Genomic DNA, 25,822 nt, shown 5'->3' on the forward strand with positions numbered 1-25,822 from the left:
GTCTCTGCAATTTCTTTGTTCCCCATCATCCTCTTTAGGGTCCAATGCTCAGCACCACTATTCTTTTCCTTTCACTGTCGGTTCTTATATTTCTTGCTAATACTCCAATTTTACCCTCTACTATTTTTTAGTCATTTGGTCATCCTTTGCTTTTTTTAAACAATTTTTCTGTTAATTTGATACCATCCTTAACTTCCTTAGTTAGCCATGTTTGGGGAACCCTTCTCACTGAGTCTTTGCCATAGAGAATTATAGAAGCTCTGCATTACAGGAGGCGGCCATTCAGCCCATCCGGTCTGCACCGACCCTCAAAGAGCACCCTACCCAGGCCCACCCCCACCCTATCCCCGTAACCCCAACTAACCTTTGGACACCAAGGGCAATTGATAATCCTCAATCCATCTAACCTGCACATCTTTGAACTGAGGGAGGAAACCGGTGTACCCGGAGGAAACCCATGCAGACACATGGAGAAAGTGCAATCTCCACCCAGACAAGTCATCCAGGGCCAGAATTAAACCCGGTTCCCTAATGCTGTAAGGCAGCAGTGCTAACCACTGTGCCACCTATGTCAATAAAATATACGTTAAAAATCTTTGTGGAAAGAGAAGCATTCAGAAAGGCTGGAGAATACTAGACCATTCTCATCCCACCTCAACAGTACATCATTAATATATGCTTACATCAATCCAAGTATTCACTTACTTGTACTAAACTACTAATGACCATGGGGAGCATGTTGAGTGGAAATCGGAGAATGTTAAACAGCGCCAATGAAACAAAAGCTTTCTGGGCATCCAGCACGTTATTCTCATCTACAAGCACATACACTGCAAATGTAGATAAAGCAACCTGTTCAAAAATTAAAGAGAAACAAGTTGTACATGACTAATTTCTTACAATTCTACAGATGTAGAGGTATTGCATACAAATAAAACAGACATCAATTATAATAGAAACACTTAACATTGCCAGAAACACACAAAACATTGTCAGGAAACCTTGGACATATCCAAATAATATTTACTATTGTTTATTTAGAACAATCAGTTTCTCCATCAGCAACATACCACTGTACTCATCGGTCAGAATAGATCTTAATTATGTCATGGGAGTGTCCCTTTAAGAAATGTTTTTGTCTCATCACATGGTTTCAATTATGTCATTGTGTGGGTGGAGCTGGGTTGTGGCTCTGGGAGTTGGTTTTACTTTTGTTTTGAGTTTGAACTGGTTTGTTCTGCACAGGTTCAAAGAACTGTCTCTGTATCCTCATTTTAAAAGCTGTTTCTCGACTGCTTGATAACTTGAAAAGAGAACTGTTTTCTGGAAGGAATTCAAACCTGCTGTTTTGGGAAGGAAACAAGGGTATCCATACCAGGTCTGAGTGTTGTGTGCTGGGCCACACCTTTGAAAAGGGAGAACTGGTGTATGGGATCTTGTTATTAAACTGGAACAGTTAATGGGGGAATTTATTAAGGGTGATACAAAGATTACTGTAGCTGTGTGGGGTATTTTATGTTTGTAGTTGATAAAAATGCTTACTGCTTGTGTTTATAAAAATGTTAACTAAATTTGCAGAATAAAGCTTGTTTTTTGGATTAAAATTGCTTTATGGCCCCTGTTGAATAACACCTGAAAGGCAGGCCCTTGTGCTCATCCTAGCCAAAATCTATAAACAGTTGCAGGTCAGGTGAACTCCATGATATACTTTGGCCCACAACAATTAGTAGCAGACTATAACAATATTATTTCACAAACTACTACTAGACGTGGCTGTAGAATTAAAAGCAAAATAAAGATAAATAATTTACACTAAAAATCAACTTTATAATAAAAATAAATAATTGGACCCGAGCGCACCATCGACATTCTCTTACTGGCATTTCGATTAGTTTGCTGCTCAGTTGCAAGAGATGGTGAATTTGAGACATTGTCTGTACGGTATGGTTCAATGAGCATGACTATGTTAGACTGTTACATGACCAGCTCTCCCAATTCTGGCACCAATCACCAGATGCTAGCAAGGAGGACTCTGCAGGGTTGGATGTGCCACTATTGTTTCCAAGTGTCTGTGCCAATGTTGGGCCAGATTCATCCAATTTCATTCCTTTTTCTCTTCTCTGTAGCGGTTCAGCATTTAAGAATCAACCACATTGCTGTGGGTCTGGCATCGCATCTAGGCCAGACCAGGTAAAGACGGCAGATTTCCTTCCCGAAAAGGACATTACAAAAATCAACAATAGTTTCATGGTCACCATTAGTGTAAGTAACTGTCTGAATCTAAATTCCACCAGCTGCCATGTGGTATTTGATCCCGAGTCTCCACAGCATTAACCTGGACCTCTCGATCAGCAGTTCAATTACATGGCCACTTCCCCTTAAACCCTGAGCAAGTGCTAGATCAAATCCACCTATCATACCATAGACAAATATCTTTTTGACACTTACTTCAAGAGTCATTTAAATACCCAGAGTTTCTGGCACACATTTCTAACACATTTCTAACAAGTGTCAGTACCTCGTGTGAAGGAACATAGAATAGAGTGCAGACAAAGGCCATTCGGCCCATCGAGTCTGTACCGACCCGCTTTAAGCCCTCACTTCCACCCCATCTCCATAACCCAGTAACCCCTCCCAAACCTTTTTGGACACCAAGGGCAATTTAGCATGTCCAATCCACCTAACCTGCACGTCTTTGGACTGTGGGAGGAAACCGAAGCACCCGGAGGAAACCCACACAGACAAGGAGAGAACGTGCAAACTCCACACAGACAGTGACCCAGCAGGGAATCAAACCTGGGACCCTGGCGTTGTGAAGCCACAGTGCTAACCACTGTGCTACCATGAGCAAAAAAAAATCTCGAATAAGAGTTGAATCTACATACAAAGGTGTAGCTGAGAAACTCCGACACAAGCAAACTGTTCCTCAGTTCTAGTTTTGCTCCTTACATAGGTCAGTGAAGGTATAGGCAGTCCTGTTTATGTGAATCGTGCAACTTATTGAACAGAACTCCAATGTATCAATTACACTGGACAATGATTAGTTGTCCTGGGCCACATCAGTATTTTTTAAAGCCAAAAGCAACACGAAGGCACACTGCTGAAGAACTCCATTTTAATTTTACTCTTCATTACGTTCCCTATAATAAACATGCTCTTAAAATAGATTCAGAATTCTTTCCAGTCATAAATTCTTCGTTCAAGCCAACACTCTTTCACTATCATATATTACAGGCAGTAACACAACTCTGCTGCGCATACTTTAACCTAATGTAGACATAATTAAAACACATCAGCTTTTTCACTGGGCATCCTGGTCAGCTCAAAGGTCTGACAAGGTACATGCAAATATTATCTCGTCTCTTTGCTTCACTCCTTGCTGTTTATTCCTATACACATACAAACAGATCACTTAAAACTCTCCCCTCAAATAACTTTTTTTGTAAAAGGTTTTATTTTGAAACATTCTGCATCCCACAAATGAATAGGTTTATCTGAAAAGGTTGCGTTATCTAAATTGTAATGCTTAAATAACATTGTACAAAGTTCAATTTGAAAATGATGAAATGCAGAAGTAGTCAACAACCAACAAATTTAATAGAATCATAGAATTTACAGTGCAGAAGGAGGCCATTTGGCCCATCGAGTCTGCACCGGCCCTTGGAAAGAGCACCCTACCCAAGCCCACATGTCCACCCTATTCCCGTAACCCCCAACTATCCCCGTAACTCCTAACAGGAATGAGATTTAATTTTAGTGATGGAAACAACTTCACAGTTCATTAGGACATTTTGAATAGCTCATGAATTTCTGTAACTATCTTCAGCAGAAAGATTTGATTGACAGCAATTAGAACATACAAAGCTAAAGTCACTGTATAAGTACAAGAAAGAAAAATTAGTTAACACTGAAAAAGTATCTAAGAGAATGATTTCAAAGAGAGACAGAATTTAATAAGGTCCAATCAGTCTGCTGGTAAACTTGCAAAGTGTTGTTCCAAGTGTGGCTAATAAGCGCACGTTTAATTCTGGTCAATAATTATCAAATACTCAATAAATCTGTGAACATGCAGCGAACATTATTATTTTGAAGAGATTTCTTTATGCGCACACACACTTATTAAATTGTGGCTTAGACTCAATTCTTTTTGTCAGACTTTGTGCTATTCCCATTCGAGCTCAATGATGCCCAATTTGTTCAAGGACTAGCAGGAAGGCACTGCAATTTTCACAAAAACAAATCCATATATATCTGTATACTGAACCAATTTTATGGACTAGTTTATTCCCCAACCCCCATATCCAAACATTCCACAGATTGCATTACGTACCAGAAATGGTGCACAGACCCACGTGAACGTTGAAACCGCGGAGAGGTAGGCAGCACTTTTGAGCACTTGGAGTTCCTTTTGTCTAATTTGCAGCACCTTCTCTTTAAACGCCAGCTCCCAGGCATATAACTTCAATACTCTCATTCCATTTAAAACCTCATTCATCAATTTGATACGGTTGTCTTTTTCTTTCATCTGCGTCACCTGAATATTACAAAGTTAAAAATGGCATGTTTATTAGTCCAACATAAAGTTTCATAAAATAAAAACACACAGATAGTGCTGGAAATACTCAGCTGAACTGGCAGCATATATGGAGAGATAACAGTTGCTCACATTTCAAACCTAATGTTACTCTTCAGAACCAAAAGAGAAAGTAGAAATGTGATTGGTTTTATGCTGTGTAGAGGGCAGAGGCAAGGAGGGAAGAAGAATTTAACGGGATGATCTGGGATAGGGCAAAGGGAGGAGAGATTCAATGACAAAGCTGTGATGGAACAAAACATCTTTTACGAATGCAAAGTACTAAATTGAAAATGAATACAAGTGAATCAGTGTTTCACTTGGAAAGAGCATTTGTAGCCTTAGATGGCGAGAAGGGAAAGAGATAAAGAACAAAGAAAATTACAGCACAGGTACAGGCCCTTCGGCCCTCCCAGCCTGCGCCGATCCATAGCCTTTATCTAAACCTATTGCCTATTTTCCAAAGATCTACTTCCCTCTGTTCCCCGCCCGTTCATATATCTGTCCAGATGCATCTTAAATGATGCTATCGTGCCCGCCTCTACCACCTCCACTGGCAAAGCGTTCCAGGCACCCACCACCCTCTGCGTAAAAAACTTTCCCCCTCTCACCTTGAAATCGTGACCCTTTGCAATGGACACCCCCACTCTTGGAAAAAGCTTGTTGCTATCCATCCTGTCCATACCTCTCATAAATTTTGTATACCTCAATCAGGTCCCCCCTCAACCTCCGTCTTTCCAACGAAAACAATCTTAATCTACTCAACCTTTCTTCATAGCTAACACCCTCCATACCAGGCAACATCCTGGTGAACCTCCTCTGCACCCTCTCTAAAGCATCCACATCCTTCTGGTAATGTGGCGACCAGAACTGCACGCAGTATTCCAAATGTGGCCTAACCAAAGTCCTATACAACTGTAAAATGACCTGCCGACTCTTGTACTCAATACCCCGTCCGATGAAGGCAAGCTTGCTGTATGCCTTCTTGACCACTCTATCGACCTGCGTTGCCACCTTCAGGGTACAATGGACCTGAACTCCTAGATCTCTCTGTACATCAATTTTCCCCAGGACGCTTCCATTGACCATATAGTCCACTCTTGAATTAGAGCTTCCAAAATGTATCACTTCGCATTTGCCTGGATTGAACTCCATCTGCCATTTCTCTGCCCAACTCTCCAATCTATCTATATTTTGCTGTATTCTCCGACAGTCCTCCTCGTTATCTGCAACTCCACCAATCTTATTATCTGCAAACTTGCTCATCAGACCACCTACACCTTCCTCCAGATCATTTATGTACATCACAAACAACAGTGGTCCTAGCACGGATCTCTGTGGAACACCACTAGTCACCGTTCTCCATTTTGAGACTCCCTTCCACCACTACTCTGTCTCCTGTTGCCCAGCCAGTTCTTTATCCATCTAGCTAGTACACCCTGAACCCCATACGACTTCACTTTTTCCATCAACCTGCCATGGGAAACCTCATCAAACGCCTTACTGAAGTCCATGTATATGACATCTACAGCCCTTCCCTCATCAACTAACTTTGTCACTTCTTCCTCAAAGAATTCTATTAGGTTTGTAAGACATGACCTTCCCTGCACAAAACCATGCTGCCCATCACTGATAAGTCTGTTTTCTTCCAAATGTGAATAGATCCTATCCCTCAGTATCTTCTGCAACAGTTTGCCTACCACTGACGTCAAGCTCACAGGTCTATAATTCCCTGGATCATCCCTGCTACCCTTCTTAAACAAAGGGACAACATTAGCAATTCTCCAGTCCTCTGGGACCTCACCCATGCTCAAGGATGCTGCAAGGATATCTGTTAAGGCCCCAGCTATTTTGTCCCTCGTTTCCCTCAGTAACCTGGGATAGATCCCATCCAGACCTGGGGACTTGTCCACATTAATGCCTTTTAGAATACCTAAAACATCCCCCTTCCTTATGCCGACATGACCTAGAGTATTTAAACATCCATCCCTAGCCTCAACATCCGTCATGTCCCTCTCCTTGGTGAATACCGATGCAAAGTACTCATTAAGAATCTCACTCTGACTCCACACATAAATTCCCTCTTTTGTCTTTGAGTGGGCCAATCCTTTCTCTAGTTACCCTCTTGCTCCTTATAGATGAATAAAAGGCTTTGGGATTTTCCTTAACCCTGTTAGCCAAAGATATTTCATGACTCCTTTTAGCCCTCTTTATTGCACGTTTGAGATTTGTCCTACTTTCCAAATATTCCTCCAAAGCTTCATCAGTTTTGAGTGGCCTCGATCTTATGTATGCTTCCTTTTTCATCTTGGCTAGTCTCACAATTCCACCAGTCATCCATGGTTCCCTAATCTTGCCATTTCTATCTCTCATTTTCACAGGGACAGGATACTGTATTCACTGCTCACAGTTGCCTCCTCTTCACTGGGAAGACCAAATATAGACTGGGTGACCACTTTGCAGAACACCTCCATATGCAACCATGACCCTTTGCCCCCACCCTGACCATTCAGTTCAGTCTGTTACAGTGTGCCATTGAACCTCAATGCAGGCTCAAGGAACAACACTTCATCTTTCAACTCAGCAGTTTATAGGCTTCTGGACTCGATATTGAGTTAACAACTTTGAGGTTATAACCTCTGCCTTCAATTGTTTTGTAAGTTTTTTTGCCTGTTTGATCTGGTCTTTTTCTTTATTCCATCTTCCATTCAGACGGTTTCTATGTAGCCAGTCATCACCTGGATGCACCTAGTGTTTCTTTACATAACCATTTTTAATCTCTTTGGCTTTTATGCGCAATTTAATCCCTCGTGCTTTCAACCCCATTACAATCCTTCTCTTTGGTATTATTTTCTCTTCAGTTTTGAGGAAAGGTATTCAACTGACACACAACATAGCAGCAGTAAGCTATTTGCCCCTTTTAGCCTCCCTTTAGCCCCAAGAGCGATACCCAATTCCTTCCTGAAATCACAACGTTTTGGCCCAACTACTTTCTGTGGTAGTGAATTCCACAGATTCACCGCTCTCTGGGTGAAGAAATTTCTCCTCATCTCAGTCCTCAGTAGATGGCGCCGGAGCGTGGCGACTCTCTGCAAGCTCTCACACAGATCCTCTTCTTCCATCCCCCATAGCCGTACTAATCTCTTAAAAATTAATTCTAACACCTACCTTTCTCTTTTTTATGTTTTCTTGCAGGTTTGGCTCTCACACATCTCCTCAACTGAGTAGGACTACCCTCCTGCATGCTTCACCTACCCTCCTGCATGCTTCACCTACCCTCCTGCATGCTTCACCTACCCTCCTGCATGCTTCACCTACCCTCCTGCATGCTTCACCTACCCTCCTGCATGCTTCACCTACCCTCCTGCATGCTTCACCTACCCTCCTGCATGCTTCACCTACCCTCCTGCATGCTTCACCTACCCTCCTGCATGCTTCACCTACCCTCCTGCATGCTTCACCTACCCTCCTGCATGCTTCACCTACCCTCCTGCATGCTTCACCTACCCTCCTGCATGCTTCACCTACCCTCCTGCATGCTTCACCTACCCTCCTGCATGCTTCACCTACCCTCCTGCATGCTTCACCTACCCTCCTGCATGCTTCACCTACCCTCCTGCATGCTTCACCTACGCTCCTGCATGCTTCACCTACCCTCCTGCATGCTTCACCTACCCTCCTGCATGCTTCACCTACCCTCCTGCATGCTTCACCTACCCTCCTGCATGCTTCACCTACCCTCCTGCATGCTTCGCCTACCCTCCTGCATGCTTCACCTACCCTCCTGCATGCTTCACCTACCCTCCTGCATGCTTCACCTACCCTCCTGCATGCTTCACCTACCCTCCTGCATGCTTCACCTACCCTCCTGCATGCTTCACCTACGCTCCTGCATGCTTCACCTACGCTCCTGCATGCTTCACCTACGCTCCTGCATGCTTCACCTACGCTCCTGCATGCTTCACCTACGCTCCTGCATGCTTCACCTACGCTCCTGCATGCTTCACCTACGCTCCTGCATGCTTCACCTACGCTCCTGCATGCTTCACCTACGCTCCTGCATGCTTCACCTACGCTCCTGCATGCTTCACCTACGCTCCTGCATGCTTCACCTACGCTCCTGCATGCTTCACCTACGCTCCTGCATGCTTCACCTACGCTCCTGCATGCTTCACCTACGCTCCTGCATGCTTCACCTACGCTCCTGCATGCTTCACCTACGCTCCTGCATGCTTCACCTACGCTCCTGCATGCTTCACCTACGCTCCTGCATGCTTCACCTACGCTCCTGCATGCTTCACCTACGCTCCTGCATGCTTCACCTACGCTCCTGCATGCTTCACCTACGCTCCTGCATGCTTCACCTACGCTCCTGCATGCTTCACCTACCCTCCTGCATGCTTCACCTACCCTCCTGCATGCTTCACCTACCCTCCTGCATGCTTCACCTACCCTCCTGCATGCTTCACCTACCCTCCTGCATGCTTCACCTACCCTCCTGCATGCTTCACCTACCCTCCTGCATGCTTCACCTACCCTCCTGCATGCTTCACCTACCCTCCTGCATGCTTCACCTACCCTCCTGCATGCTTCACCTACCCTCCTGCATGCTTCACCTACCCTCCTGCATGCTTCACCTACCCTCCTGCATGCTTCACCTACCCTCCTGCATGCTTCACCTACCCTCCTGCATGCTTCACCTACCCTCCTGCATGCTTCACCTACCCTCCTGCATGCTTCACCTACCCTCCTGCATGCTTCACCTACCCTCCTGCATGCTTCACCTACCCTCCTGCATGCTTCACCTACCCTCCTGCATGCTTCACCTACCCTCCTGCATGCTTCACCTACCCTCCTGCATGCTTCACCCGATGTCTGTGTGTACGTATTTACATAGTGTATTTTATGTTTGCGCTATTATGTATTTACTTTTCATTTTTTACGCTAAATTTAGAGTAGCCAATTAATTTTTTCCAATTAAGGGGCAATTTAGAGTGTCCAATCCACCTACCCTGCACATCTTTGGGTTGTGGGGGCGAAACCCACGCAGACACGGGGAGAATGTGCAAACTCCACACAGACAGTGACCCAGAGCCGGGATCGAACATGGGACCTCGGCGCAGTGAGGCACCAGTGCTAACCACTGCTCCACCATGCTGCCCATGTATTTTGTTTTAATGTACAGAATGATCCGTTTGAGCTGCATGCGGAACAATACTTTTCATTGTACCTCAGTACATGTGACAATAATCCAATCCAATCCTAAAGAGGTTTACCACTTATCCTCAAATTATGACCCCGAGTTCTGGGCTCCCCTACCATCGGGGACATTATCCCTGGATCAACCTTGTAAAATCCTGTTAGAATTTTATAAGTTTCTGTTATACCCCCTTTCACTCTTCGAAACTCCAATGAATATAATTCTAACCAAAGAACAAAGAAAAGTACAGCACAGGAACAGGCCTTCAGACCTCCAAGCCTGCGCGGACCATGCTGCTCGTCTAAACAAAATTCTTCCACACTTCCGGGGTCCGTATCCCTCTGTTCATGTATTTGTCAAGTTGCCCCTTAAACCAACTTAGTCTCTCCTCATTGGACAGTCCTGCCATCCCAGGAATCAATTTAGTAAATCTTTGCTGCACTCCCTCCATAACAAGAACATCTTTCCTCAGATCAGGACACCAAAGCTACACAAAATACTCCAGGTGTGGCCTCACCAACACCCAATAGATGTCCAACATCCCTCTTCCTATACTCAAATCCTCTCACTATGAAGGCTAACATACCATTTGCCTTCTTTACTGCCTGCTGTACCTGCGCGCTTACTTTCAGGGGCTGATGCACGAGGACACCAAGGTCTCACTGAGTATCCACCTCTCTCAATTTACACCCATTCAAATAATAACGTCTTCCTGTTTTTTGCTACCGAAGCAGATAACCTCATTTATTCACATCATACCTCATTTATTCACATCATACTGCATCTGCCATGCATATGCCCACACACTTAGCCTGTCCAAATCCTGCTGAAGCATCGTTGCATCCTCCTCACAGCTCACACTCCCACTCAACATTGTATCATCTGCAAATTTGGAGACAATACATTTTAATGTCAAGAGTTGGAATCCTCGCACAGATCCATGCGGTAACTAGTCACTGCCTGCCAATCGGAAAAAGACCCAATTATTCCAACTTTTTGTTTCCTGCTTACTAACCAGCTTTCTACCATCTCCGCTTTTGCTTTACATAGAAATCCGCTATTTGAGACTTTGTCAAAAGCCTTCTGAAAGTCTAAATAAACCACTCCACTGGTTCTCCCTGGTCAACTCTACTAGTTACATCTTCAAGAATTCCAACAAATTTGCCAAGCAGGATTTATTTTCCATAAATCCATGCTGACTTTGTCTGATTACACTATTGCTTTCTAACTGGTATGCTATGGAATACTCAATAGCAGATCCTAGCATCTTCATACTATCGACATTGGGCTCACTGGTCTATAGTTCCCTACTTTGTCTCTATCTCCCTTTTTGAACAGCAGGCTTACATTGGCTACTCTCCAATCTGTAGAAACCATTCCAGAGTCCTAAGAATTTTGGAAATGGCCACCAATGGATGTTATTTTGGGCCACTTCCTTAACTACTTGGAGATGAAGATCATTAAGCCCTGAAAATTTTGTACCTTCAATTTCCCCAAAACAGTTTCTCTACTAATACAGATTTCCTTCAGCTCCCAAAACCCGTTTTTTCAGAACTTCCGGTACATTGCTTCTGTCTTGACAAAGGAAGACATGAATAAAATAAAAGTTTAGTTCCTCAGCCATTTTTTTTGTTCACCCGTTATGAATAACAAACTGCGGGGCAGCACGGTGGCTCAGTGGTTAGCATTGCAGTCTCACAGCACCGAGGTCCCAGGTTCGATCCCAGCTCTGGGTCACTGTCAGTGTGCAGTTTGCACATTCTCCCCGTGTTTGCGTGGGTTTCGCCCCCACAACCCAAAGATGTGCAAGGTAGGTGGATTGAACACGCTAAATTGCCCCTTAATTGGGAAAAAAAAAGAATTGTGTACTCTAAATTTTTTTATTTATTTTTTTAAATGAATACCAAACTGCAAGGGACCTCACATTTGTTTTTGTCAGTCTTTTTCTGTTTACATACCTATAAAAACGTTTACAGTCAGAAATAGTAATTGTTTCTCTCTCCACAGATGCTGCCGGACCCGAGTATTTCCAGAATTTCCTATCTTAATTTCAGATATTCAGTATCCATTGTATTTTGTTTGTGTGTCACTGTACCTGGAGGTTTTTGGTCTTCACTGCAATCACACCATTTATAGGGACTAGAAGAACCATAACAGCCACGCCCGCTAGCACAGAAGGCCCAAGGTTCTGAACAGTGCAAAAACATTAAAATTGTGATTCGATTTTACTTACCCAAACATTTGAAATCTTGCACTATATACACCAATGAAAACCATTGACACCTAAATTTATATCATTCGTAATAATACTAAAACCTTTTTTTTTTTTAAATAGAAAGTGATATTTGACGTACGGTTACATTACATCTCAATTCTTCCAGTAAAGTTTACGCTAACCCAAGTCCGCTTTTCTATAAAAGTCAACATGCTGTTGACTTTTATAGTCAACTTTTTATATCCACACACGTAGATTTGAAGAAATTTCACAACAGGTAGAAATTTTGTGAAAAGAAATTTTATGAAAAGACTTCTACCAAACTCGATTTGAAAAACTCCACTGGGTCAATTAAAATTTACCAGAGTGAGATTGATAGATTTTGTTAGCAAGGGTAATAAAGAAATACAAATCAAAGATAGATGATTGATCTGGCTGAATGGGCTCAAGGAATGATTAGACATAATATCCCTACACTGCAGAAGGAGGCCATTCTGCCCATCAAGTCTGCACCGACCCTCCGAAAGAGCACCGACCTAGGACCACTCGCCCGCAAACCCATAACCCCACCTAACCTTTGGACACTAAGGGGTAATTTAGCACGGCCAATCCACCCAACCTGCACATCTTTGAATTGTGGGAGGAAACCGCAGCACCCAGAAGTAACCCACACAGACACGGGTCGAACGTGCAGACTCCGCACAGTCACCCAGGACCCGTGCTGTGAGGCAGCAGTGCTAACCAAGAAGTTGGGACACTCCGAGATACCACTCTGTCTTCTCCTCCTCCCCCCCCCCCCCCCCGGTGATGCTCCCCGATGTAAATCCTCTGATCCCAGGACACAGATGGGAATCACATTCCCATTGGACAGCACGGTGGCACAGTGGTTATCACTGCTGCCTCAACTCTAGGGACCAGATTAAATTCTGGCCTCAGGTGACTGCATGGAGTCTGCACTTCCCCTCCCCCCCCCCTAGGTGTCTGTGTGGGTTTCCTCCGGTTTCCTCCCACAGTCCAAAGGTGTGCAGGTTAGGTGGATTGGCCATGATAAATTGTCCCTTAGTGTCCAAAACGTTTAACCTGGTGTTGCAAGACTTCAAAAGGTTACCCAATTCATTTTTTCCAATTAAGGGGCAATTTAGCGTGGCCAATCCACCTAGCCTGAACATTTTTGGGTTGCGGGGGCGAAACCCACGCAAACACAGGGAGAATGTGCAAACTCCACACGGACAATGACCCAGAGCCGGGATCAATCCTGGAACCTCGGCACCGTGAGACAGCAGGGCTAACCCACTGCGCCACAGTACGGTGCTCTTTGCTAGGGCCGGTGCAGACTAGATGGGCAGAATGGCCTCCTTCTGCACTGTAAATTCTATGATTCTAACCACTGTGCCACCGTGTCGCCAATGTTTCTGCTTCTGTTTCTATAAACGTTATAGCAGGCTAGTACAATAATGGAAGTGAATCTGAAGAGTAAAGCCAGTACGGATAAAACAAACTGAACAATTTGATCAAAGGTTAGGTGGGGTTCCCGGGTTAATTGGGATGAGGTGGAGGTATGGGCTCTTTCCAAGGGCTGGCAGACTAGATGGGCCGACTGGCCTCCTTCTGCACTGTAAATTCTACGATTATATCTAAAAATACAAACAATTTAATAATCTTCGATAAATAACGTGCAGAGGTCAAAATAAATTTTAGTGACCATCAAATCAGTTACCTGCCACAGGAAGTACATAGCCAGGATCACTTGAAGTGGTGCAGACCAGATCATATTTAAGTAAGTTATCAAATCCATGAACTTTTGTGCATCCACAGACATCAAGTTTACAATTTCCCCGACTGTGGATGTTTTTCTTGCTGCATTTGAAATAACCAGGGCCTTAGTACAGAACAAATAAAACCGATTACTCCAAACATGTTCTAAGCAATGCAAAGAGCATATACAATAAAACGTGGATAATTCTGCTAAAACTACAAGTTAAAGTCGTCTTATGTTCAGGCAGGTAATTTATAGCGATCATTTTCAAATATGTAGCGACTATTCTACAATAGTAAATACATTTTTAAAAGCAGTCATTAGATATACATTTTTTCCCCATTAGGATTTCTCTGCTTACAGAAATAAGAAACTCAGGGCTCATCAATGTTTTTTTTTTAATTTAAATTTAAAGTATCCAATGATTTTTTTTTCCCAATTAAAGGGACAATTTAGAGTGGCCAATCCACCTATCCTGCACATCTGTCAGTTGGGTTGTGGGGACACAGGGAGAATGTGCAAACTCCACATGGGCAGTGACCCGGGGCTGGGATCGAACCTGGGTCCTCAGCGCCGTGATGCCGCAGTGCTAACCACTGCGCCACAGTGCCGCTCCTTGGGCTCACCAATATTGATAGTTATTTTCCTGGGAACATTTCAAATTATTAATTTCAATGTGGTTAACACAACTGCCAGATAAAATTGAAAAGTTTAAATTTCCACATTGCCTCTAAATCGACAACTAGCTGCCAACTTCTGATATTTTACATTAGATTACTTGACAAAACTACAGATATCCTACTCCATGTATCTGCCTCATGACTGATTCATAATTCTTCCTTCAGTTTAATGTTTTCACCTTATACCACTACAATAGACTTCAGAGAGCACTAGCATGTCGTTTTTTTTAAAACCAATTTTGTTACACTAACAAGGCTGTAGAATGAATTCATACCTTTCTATAAACGGCTCCTATAATAGCAGTTTTCAATCTCATTCCAGTAACAAAACAAATTTGGAAGTATTGATGGAGGAAGAGAGTCTGTATGAGTGCGCAAAGAAATAGCAGCATAACATAAAAGTAGCCTTGCCAGGCGGGAGCATTTTCATTATTGATAAACTGCAACAGCAATCTGTTAAAAGAATAAAAAAATGGATTAAATGCCATGAGTTATGTTTATATGCACTATGGTAAACCACGGACAAACATTAGTTGCCCAATTTCACAACAGATTAATGTAACATTACACTGCCACTGCCGGGGAGAAGATTTAGATTCAGAACTTTTTTAAAAATCTCAATTGAGTCCCCAACGTCGTCTAGAAATATTGCAGAAGAAGTCATGAAAATAAAAAAGGATCAATTTTGATTATACTACTTGCTTCACAAAGCAGCATTAGAAGAGCCTCAAGCAAGAAATTATCCACCACAAGTTCAGCTCCCCTGACCATGGCGTCATCCATTCCCAGGCCACTCAGAATGAACAAAACCACTTGCAATGTGGGCAGTGTGTTAGATTCCAGGCGAGGTTTCCTACTCCAGTGTGTTAGATCCCAGGCAAAGTTTCCTACTCCACTTCCTTTTCAATGAGGTCCACTTTTTTCCACCTTTTCAAGAACGCTCCTCTCCACACCATCTAGACTTCACTATGCCACAACTTATCTGGAATTTTGCCCAAGCCAGAATACTGTACCTCAATGCTCTCCCTACTAATCCCCCATCACCTGTAGTCCCCAACTTCAACTGGTCAAAAAGTGGTGTCATACATATCCTATCGCTCTCACACATCACCTATCCTCACCAATTTACAGTGGTCCCCAGTCCCTCAAATGCATCAAATTTGAATTGCCTCATCAGCCTTACAATCTCCTCCATACTTCCCCTCTGACCACGCTTTGGTCTTAAGAATCTAGTTTCTTGTACATCCTCCATCTATTGCCACATCACTGGTGGTAAAGCCTTCATCGACCTTGGTCCCGACCTTCTGGAACTCCCTTCCCAAGTCACTCGGCCTCCCGACTTGTCTATTCTTTTCACCGTAGAATTAATTCGCTTTTCCAAACTGCTCTCCATGGCTTGGGATCCGTTCTCATTATTTCTTTGTAAAGCGCACCAAGAAAATCCTGTATAATCAAGGCATTACATAAATGTAAGCTATTCCTGCCTGGTGTAACAATTGATATCCGTGCTTACCATTTCTGTGCGTATACAGGGAAGACAAACCCCACATTTTTTTTTAAAATCTCTTCACTTCTCCTCGTTCCCCTCCCACACCCCTCCCCCTCCAGACTTGTATCATGGCATTTTTTCAGTATTTTGTTGTAGTTTTCGCCAAAGCACAAGTAAATTCCTGACATTGGAAACGTTAAAACCAAAACTGTCACTTTGTAATGTGTGTAGGGGGAAATTGAAAACAAGCTTTCTTTTGTTGAAGACAATAAACAATTGTGTGCTATGTTGATAGATTTAACTTAAAAGTTCAGAACTTGTGTGAACTGTTCCTAAAACACATTAGCTTCACCTCCTATTCGAAGCTAAAAATAACCAAAACAAAATATTCTTTTATTGCTGAATAAAATGCATAATATGAAACACAGATTTATGAAAGGGAAATAGTATTTTGAGGTTTTTTTTTAAGGACATAACTAGTTAAATGGGTAAGAGTACACTTAAATTTTCAAAAATCACTCAGTAAGGTGTCACTAACTGGTTATTACACAAAACTAGTACACATGGAATTGGGCGTAATATATTAGCATGGATTGAAAGTGAGTACGGACAAATTGATTTTGAGTTGGCAGGCTGTGACCAACAAGGATCAGCTATTTACAATCCATATTATCATCTTGTAAATTTGCTGACGTTGCAAAGTTAGGTGGGACAAAAAGTGACGAGAAAGATACAAAGAGGCTGCACAGAGATATAGATAGATTGAATCATTGGCAGAGACCACAGTAGGTGAATTACAACTTGGTGAGGTGTGATGTTATCCATTTGGTAAGAAAATAAAAAAAAGTGGAAATTGTTTGCACTGAGACACCAAGGTTTTCACATGAATTACAGAAAGTTAACGTGCAGGTAAAGCACGGTAGTACAGTGGGTAGCACTGTTGCTTTACAGCTCCAGGATCCCAGGTTCGATTCCCGGTTTGGGTCACTGTCTGTGCGGAGTCTGCACGTTCTCCCCGTGTCTCCGCGGGTTTCCTCCGGGTGCTCCGGTTTCCTCCCACAAGTCCCGAAAGACGTGCTTGTTAGGTCATTTGGACATTCTGAATTCTCCCTCTGTGTACCCAAACAGGCGCCAGAATGTGGCGACTAGGGGCTTTTCACAGTAACTTCATTGCGTTGCTAATGTAAGCCTACTTGTGACAATAAAGATTATTAAAATATTAATAATTTGGAATGGAAACAGTATGTTAGTTTTTGTTACAGAGGGATGGGAGTGAGAATGTGAAGAACTCTTACTACAATTGGGCAGCAGGGTAGCATGGTGGTTAGCATAAATGCTTCACAGCTCCAGGGTCCCAGGTTCGATTCCTGGCTGGGTCACTGTCTGTGTGGAGTCTGCACGTCCTCCCCCTGTGTGCGTGGGTTTCCTCCGGGTGCTCCGGTTTCCTCCCACAGTCCAAAGATGTGCGGGTTAGGTGGATTGGCCATGCTAAATTGCCCATAGTGTCCTAATAAAAGTAAGGTTAAGGGGGGGGTTGTTGGGTTACGGGTATAGGGTGGATACGTGGGTTTGAGTAGGGTGATCATGGCTCGGCACAACATTGAGGGCCGAAGGGCCTGTTCTGTGCTGTACTGTTCTATGTTCTATGTTCTAATTATGCATACATAATATTGCTCTAGTACGGTGTGAAGTTTTGGTCTCCTTACTCAAGGAAATACTTAATGGCAACTAGATTGATTTCCGGATTGAGAGGGCTGTCCTATGGGGGGGAAGACACTGTATATTCATTGATGTTTAGAAGAATGAGAGGTGGGACATGTAAAATATTTCAGGGGCTTTTAACCCTGAGAAAATGTTTCTTATGGTTGAAGAATCAGAACATGGGGTCACAGTCTCAAACTAAGGGGTCAGCAATTTAGGATTGCATTGAGGAGAAATTTGTACACTCAACTGTAGATGGTCATTCAACTCAAAACGGAAGTCGATAGACTTCTGGGCACCAGGGGGATTGAGAAGCCATTTCAGTGGCTCGTGTGGCCTACTTCTTATGACTTACATTCACGTTGCAAGATTAGTGTCACAAACACACGTGGGCTCAGGTTAAAATACATCAGTATGGATCAACTGATGATATCAGTACGTGTCCAACAAAGAACATTACAGCAATCATTTTATTTTGCAAACTCTTGTGCAACTTACTTCAGAATTTCAGGGCTGGCAAACATCAACAAGTCATGAATGATTTTATACAGGAAGCTCATCATAAAGTATGGGCCAAAGACTCTACAAAGTGCCTTCAGCAGTGAAGGTTGCAAATTCTTTTTCTTCTTTAAAATAAATACATGTGTTTCATCAGGTTCCCCAGTATCCTCGTGCTGTTTTTTGGTTCTGTTCTTCTTAGGAGAGTAAACCATTTCACCTTGTCTTTTCCAAATGAAAAAGGAAATCTAAGATTATTAAAAGTTACTTGGAGCACAAGAAGAATGAACGCAATTTACAGAAACCATGTAAAAACTGTAATACTTTTAGTCAAGAGTAACATTTACAAATATATCTATTACCTGGTATTCTTTGCGCATTCTTTCTCCCATTCTTCAACAAGTTGTGGGACAATCGTTTTAGATTTATCCTTCCTATTTAAGGACCATAAATCACCTGGCTCCAATGGTCGTTTATATCCCAAAACTGTCATCCTGAAGAAGTAATGCAAGAAAGCACACATTAATGGGTCACTTGTATTTTCGGATCAAGATCCATAATGTGGAGGAATTCAGAGGATAAAATTTATGTTGAAAGCTAACCAGGTACGCAAAATGGTGACGGGCAGAATGGTATTGAAAAACTACACAACTAAAAGAAATATTAATGCAACAGAAACAAAGAAGAAACCGGATACTCCAATGTCTACAGACCAAGGAACTATATGACTAATGTAAAATTGAAACATTACTTTTGCATCACTGCCAATATTCAAACAAAAATTATAGTTTCACTTCAATCACTTTACAAAAATCAACTTTCTGAAAGAAATAATATTGACTAAACTGAAGAGACATTGGTCACAACTTCGGAATGAACAGGTGATTAAAGGTCAACAATGGTGGTACAACATTTTCTACTTGTGGAGAAATTAACAATTATTTATTTACTTTGGGCAGGAAATTGGCTTATTAGTGCACTTAATTTGAAGAAAGCATTGAAGGCAATAAATAGTTTGTACCATCTACAAGATGCACTGCAAGAACTTGCCACGCCTCCTTGGGTAGCACATTATAAGCCAATTTCATGAATCATTGTTTGCAAATCAGCTGACATAATATTTAGAAGTTATGATTTGCTTGATATTTCATATACTATGGCTGAGATAGCACACTCTCCAAGGTCACAATAATCTATTTCAGTAGGGATGGCATGGTGGCACAGTGGTTAGCACTGCTGCTTCACAGCGCTGAGGATCCAAGTTCAATCCTGGCCCCTGGTTACTGTCCGTGTGGAGCTTGCACATTCTCCCCGTGTCTGCGTGGGTTTCACCCTCACAACCCAAAAAGATGTGCAGACAGGCGAATTGGCCACATTAAATTGCCTCTTAATTGGAAAAAAAAATTAGATCTCTATCAGTTCCAGCAAGGAAAATCTCAATGCACAGCAATGTTTCCCTTTTCATTCCCGAGATGTGGGAGCCACTGGCTAGACAATAATTTATCGTCCATCCCTAATAGCCTTGTGACCATGTGGTGTAAGTACACATGGTGCCGACAGGGGGTTCCAGGATTTTGACCCGGAGACAATGTAGGGACGGCGATATATTTCCAAATCAGGATCATGTGTGACTGGAGTGGATGGTGTTCCCATGCATCTGCTGCCTTTGTCCTTCCAGATAGTAGCGGCTCTGGGTTTGTAAGGAGGCTTGGCAAGTTCTTGCAGTGTATCTTGTAGATGGTACAAACTGCTGCCACTGCGAGTCTGTGGTGGGGAGAGGAGATTGAATGTCTGTGGAAAGGGTAGTAATCAAGCGGGCTGCTTTCTCCTGGATGGTTTTGAGCTTCTTGGCGCGTTGGTGAAGCTGCACTCATCCAGGAAGTGGAGAGTATTCCATTACACTCCTGACTTGTGCCTTTTAGGTGGTGGACAGGCTTTGGGGTCAGGACACGAGTTACTCACCACAGAATTCTTAGCCTCGGACGTGCGCTTGCAGCCACAGTATTTATATGGATAGGCAAGTTTAGTTTCCAGTCAATGGTAACCCCTGGATGTTGACAGTTCTTGATTCAGTAATAGCAATGCCATTGATTGTCAAGGGATAATGGTTAAATTCTCTCTTATTGGAGAGCAGCCAGTTGTTTTCCCCATTTTTGTGGACAGAAAAATGACTGTGGTACCTCCTATGCTGCTGTGTGTCTGCACATACATGGTGCTCAGTGCGAAAATTAGTCCAAAGTTTAACTGTTATCGAAGGAAGAGTCTATGGAGGTTAGAGGATAATGGGAAATTCAGTGCGGAGTATTAAGTGACAGGCTTTCTGCTTTACAGTTTCCTTTATACGAGAGGGGCTTGTTTAGCACAGTGGGCTAAACAGCTGACTTGTAATGCAGAACAAAGCCAGCAGCGCGGGTGCAATTCCTGTACCGGCCTCCCTGAACAGGCGCCGGAATGTGGCGACTAGGGGCTTTTCACAGTAACTTCATTGAAACCTACTTGTGACAATAAGTGATTATTATTATTATTGCCTAGAACAATCTATAATTTCTGATGAACAAAATGAGGAATATACAAACTGGTTTCATCAAACAGCTAACCTCCCATAATGTTACTTATGGAATGATGAGAAGTATAATTTCATAAGAACTGCAAAGACGACGTAATGCATTATTCTATTTTTGTAGTAAAACATTGGGGTTTTTAAAGTCACAATGTCCAATTTTTGTTTGCTAAAAATACAGCTTCAAGTTAATTAGCAGTTGATTAGAGGAGAATGAAAGATTTCCATTCGTCACTTTAGACTCGGTCAGAAACATCCGTGACTGTTTTATTGCCTTTTCAGCACAGTAGTGTGCCAGATAAAATGCATGCATATGCAATACATATTAATAGATTACGTCTCATTGCTCGAACAACACAAATCCATATCCATCCGAAACATTATAAATTAAATCGGTCAGGAAATCAAAATTATCTGACAGAAAATTTCTGCGCAATAGAAATAAGTGATATTACAAAAGGAGTGTTTTCCACATACCCTGTAAACCACCAGAATGTTATCCTGGACAGGAAGGAAGCACTTAGCTCAGGGCAAAGATTCTAGATAAAGAAAAAAAAGTTATCGTCTCAACAAAAGTGAAATCCAACCAATACATCCTCTACTTTAGTTAAAAGTCGCTGAAAAAAGGAACGTTGTGAGTTTACAATATTAAAAGCTGCAGCAGCAAAATAATGGCAGAAAATGAGCTGTGCAATGAAACAGGTGGGCCCTGCTGTTCAACTGAAACAATTCCCTTAGAATCCTATTTTCTGCACTCAAACAAACTAATTAAAAGGATTTCGGAAGTAAAAGACACAATTTCATGGAAAGGCAAATAGCGTAAAATGGCTTGTCAATATTCATGCCGCAACAGTTGCCTTGTAAGAACGCAAAGCAATCCGAATAACTTTAAATAATTGGCAGAATTTTAGGCATTTTGAAATAGTGTTTCTAAAATTAAAGCTCTCTTCAGTGTGGGATGGCAAGATACACACGAGTGAGCTATGCCCAAGAATGAGGTGATACGTTAATACATCTGACAGACAGCATTTACAACACAACGGAAGCCAATTAAACCAGTTGCCTTTAAGTTTGCCAGATTGTTTATCATTCATATTGCATTCGCCACTGGACGTCAAGTAAAGCTACATCAGTGTACGTTAAAGTTTTAAAATACTTTAAAGCTCAGGGATTTCTTTACACTTACTGACTACGGAAAATTGCAATTTAAAAATTATTTTAAATAGTTTTATTGTGCTATTTGTGCTGTATTGGATTACTGTGTTTGCCAAAAGGAGGAGTATCGAAAATGATGGTTGTGGCAAACTAGACGCCCGAGCTTTGTCCTTGGAATATAATCTTGTTCCATTAGGATTTCCATCCCAAAATTACATCAAATCAAATCATACTTTGATCTGACTGCTTAGTTTTCACTAAATGGATAGTTCCATGTGGAATGCAACTTTCAAAGCTTGTACCTTGATATGTTCACATTTGTACAACTTTCTCAGGAGCAAATATTGGCATTTGGTGATACCAGATTATCTTGAAAAAGGTAGGATGCAGATTGGCTAATAGGTTAGTTTTTAGCACTTTGTCCTGGCTGTTTATTCTGGAACAGTCAGCTCTGGATGTTCAACAGTTGATACAGGTGGTCAGGCAGGTGCCTGTTTTAATGACCGCCATACTTGAAAACCAAAATTGTGTGATACTCTTACAATCCATTTAATGACATTTAACCAAAGATTGACATCTGTAAAAGCTCTAGTTATCTCATTTGAAGAGTGAGCAGGTGCATGAAATTGAGAAATGTCACACTGGGGAGTAGCTGGCAGTGTTGCTGAATAGGAACAGACACCGCAGCAGAATTCTCGGGTTTATATCATGCCAGAGACTACGTATCACTGCCTCTATCTACAAATCAGTATTACATTTTCACATGAATGCTCTACATGGGATTTTTCCTGGGAATTTTCCAGAACCCAAATTGCTAGGCTTCACTTCTTCATTGTGTAGAATACATAAAAAAGAATAACTGAGATTGATGTAATGAAGAGTACAAACTGCAGTATCGGAAAATTTAAAACTAAGTCTCTCAGAAGCTTCTTGGTTTTCCAGCACAGTAATTAGTAATTTGCAACAAAGAAAAATAGTATCGCAGAATGGCCCTCTCTGCCTTATCATTCGGTCCATGGTACCAGCTCTTTAACTAGGTGTCGGTCCCCTTCTCTTTCCCCATAGCCCGTCAAGCAAGTATTTAATCAGGGCAGCACGGTGGCCTAGTGGTTAGCACAACCGCCTCACGGCGCTGAGGTCCCAGGTTCGATCCCGGCTCTGGGTCACTGTCCGTGTGGAGTTTGCACATTCTCCCCGTGTCTGCGTGGGTTTCGCCCCCACAACCCAAAAATGTGCAGAGTAGGTGGATTGGCCACGCTAAATTGCCCCTTAATTGGAAAAAATAATTGGGTAATCTAAATTTATTTTTTTAAAAAGTAAGTATTTAATCTAATCTGCTTTTAAATGTTACTGCATCTGCCACCGTCACCTTTTTCAGGTAACGTCCATCAGGACAACTCACAGTAAAGAAACATTTCCTGACGTCACCCCCAGCTCTTTTTCCAATCGCCTTAAATTCCCCCCCCCCTCCCACATTACCCACAATACTGCTAGAAACAGCTTTCCTGTAGTTACACTACTAAAAAGTATTCATGATTTTGAACATTTATGTTAAATACCCTCTTAACCTGCTATGTTCTGAGAGAAGCAATGTCAGCATCTCCAGTCTCATAACATAACAGAAGCCCCACCTCGTACCATTCAAGTAAATCTCTTCCACAGAGGTCTTAATGTCCTTCCAAGTCTAGTGCCCATGTTCAACATTATGCCAGCTGAGGGTGAATATAAATAACTTGCTGATGTTTCTACCTCCATTAATAAAGCCCAAACTCCCACATGCTTTCTCAACACGTTCTCAACTTGTCGTGTCACCTTCAATAATTTGTGCACATACACCCCAGCTGTGTTCTTCAATTCCTTTAAAATTCCATCATTCATATGGCCTCTCTTCATTCTTTCTACCAATACATGTCACTAGCCATTTGCCTATCATTTTACCCAGTCTACATCCTGTTGCTGTCCATTACGATTCTCCACATTGTTGAATACATTACTGACTGATTGAACTGGAGTTGTGGACTTATCCACCGTTCCTTTTAGAGTACGGGTGTGACATTTACATCGTCCAGTTCTCTGCTATTACCCCATATCCAAGGAGGATTGGAAGAATGCGGTCAGGCCTTCAACAGTTTCTAATCTTACTTGCTTCAGTAACCTTGCATTCTTCCAATCCATACAAGTTGACATTTCTACTTCCGAGGACTGGCATCCTTTAAATACATCCTCTATTTGTCTTTGATTCAATAACTTCCTGCGCCATTATGTTACATCAAATCATCCTCATTTCCAGGAAAAATAAATGCAAAGTACTTATATTAATGCCCTCTTCCTCCACAAGAGGTCCTTAATCAGCCCCACTCATCCACCACCATTTATGTGCTTCTAAACCACTCGGGTTACCTTTTGTCTTAACTGCTCACATTCTGTTTCGCCACCCTCGCTGATCAAGAAACTAACCACCTCTTCCCTTTAAAAAGGTATTCAAAGACTGTACTCCACCGCTTTTTAAGAAAGAGCGTTCCAAAGACTTACAACCTTCCGAGGGGAAAAAACCCTCATCTCCCTGCCTTATCTGCCTCTTCCAAACCTGCAGAATGGCCACCCACTCGTTATCCTTCAGAATTTTCTGTAGCTTCCTGGACAGCATGTACCAGGAAATTTTACACCTCCCATATTCCCTGCAGTGACTGTAGCTGTTTCTCAAGCTCAAACCCGGAGCTCGAGCAACAGGGGCACTGCCCGACACAGGATTATCTAGAGCACAAGAATTCTGGAGTTAGGAATATAGGAACAGGAAGTGGTCAGTTAGCCGTAAGCTTGGTCTGCTATTAAATGAGATAATGGCGGATTTCTGACCCAACTCCATATACCCATCCATTCCCCATAATACCTTCAGTTAAAAAAGATCTATCAATCTCAGATTCAAAATTAACAATTAGCCTAACATCAGCTGCATTGGTAGAAGTTTAACAATTTTACCATCCTTCGCAAGTGTTTCCCAATTCACACTGAAACATCAGACTCTCATTTATAGGCTCAATCCATAGTCCTACATGCCCTAACAAACATAAGTGTTTACTCTCCATCTACCTTACCAGTTCCCCCTAATATCTGGACTACACAGGACTTACAGGCAACAGATCACGTCACAATACCTCTCTTGTTGAATTAAATTATTTCAGATCCAATTGATTACTGAATATTGATATATTTACTTTCTGGTTTAATTTTTTGTGGTACCTCTCCCCTCCCCACACCAAATTGCTACTCTCGCCAAATTCCTGTTGTCACTCTGTGGAGCAAATCTCCCCATTTAGTAGATTCTCTCAGCACCCTGCACACACACTGTTGTAAATTAATTTAGGAAATATCCGAACTGGAAAACAAACTTTGCTGTAATTATCTTTGCTAAAATTTTCAACTCCAACAAACCCAGTTTTCTCATAACCGTAAGATTATGACAGTGCAGATGAGGCCATTCAGCTGGCTCTCCAAAGGAGAATCTACCGAGTGCCACTCTATGTCCTCTCACTGTAACTCTGCACATTCTTCCTTTTCAAATAGTAATCCAGTTCCCTCGAGTGCCTCAGTTGATCCTGTCTCCATCACATTCTCAGCCAGCACATTCCAGTTCCCAACCACTGGTTGCGGGAAGTTCCTTCAATTTCACCATTGCTTCTTCTGCAAATTACCATAAACCTGCACCCTCTTGTGCTCGATCTTTCCACCAACGCGAATAACATTTCATTCTTTGTTCAGAACCCTCATGATCTAAAATACCTCAATAAAATTTCCTCTGAAAACTTATCAAGGAAAACAGTTCCAACTTCACCAATCTAAAAAACAGATTCCTCGTGCATCTTTGCTGCACCCTCCCAATGCCTTCACAGACTTCCCATGGTATGGTGCTCAGAACCCGTCGAGGCCGAACTAGTGTTTTATTCAAGTTTAACATCACTTCCTTGTTAATGTACCATTAGGCCCGATTAATAACA

The 25,822-nt window shown here is 42.3% G+C and overlaps 1 protein-coding gene across 4 annotated transcripts in view; it reads right to left on the reverse strand.

Moving 5' to 3' along the window:
- LOC119978207 (multidrug resistance-associated protein 1-like) overlaps nt 1-25,822 on the reverse strand; it is a 99,978-nt gene that overhangs the window by 48,306 nt on the left and 25,850 nt on the right. For all 4 annotated transcript variants that reach the window (XM_038819642.1, XM_038819641.1, XM_038819640.1 and 1 more), the window contains exons 5-12: nt 21,150-21,211; nt 18,475-18,606; nt 18,113-18,337; nt 14,700-14,877; nt 13,706-13,867; nt 11,869-11,961; nt 4,331-4,534; nt 706-852 (exon numbers count right to left, since the gene is read on the reverse strand). In XM_038819642.1, the coding sequence (XP_038675570.1) occupies nt 706-852; nt 4,331-4,534; nt 11,869-11,961; nt 13,706-13,867; nt 14,700-14,877; nt 18,113-18,337; nt 18,475-18,606; nt 21,150-21,211 (1,203 nt within the window). The remainder of the gene's footprint in view (nt 1-705; nt 853-4,330; nt 4,535-11,868; nt 11,962-13,705; nt 13,868-14,699; nt 14,878-18,112; nt 18,338-18,474; nt 18,607-21,149; nt 21,212-25,822) is intronic.

This window comes from Scyliorhinus canicula, chromosome 15 (genome assembly GCF_902713615.1).
Source record: "Scyliorhinus canicula chromosome 15, sScyCan1.1, whole genome shotgun sequence".
In the NCBI taxonomy this organism is placed as follows: Eukaryota; Metazoa; Chordata; class Chondrichthyes; order Carcharhiniformes; family Scyliorhinidae; genus Scyliorhinus; species Scyliorhinus canicula.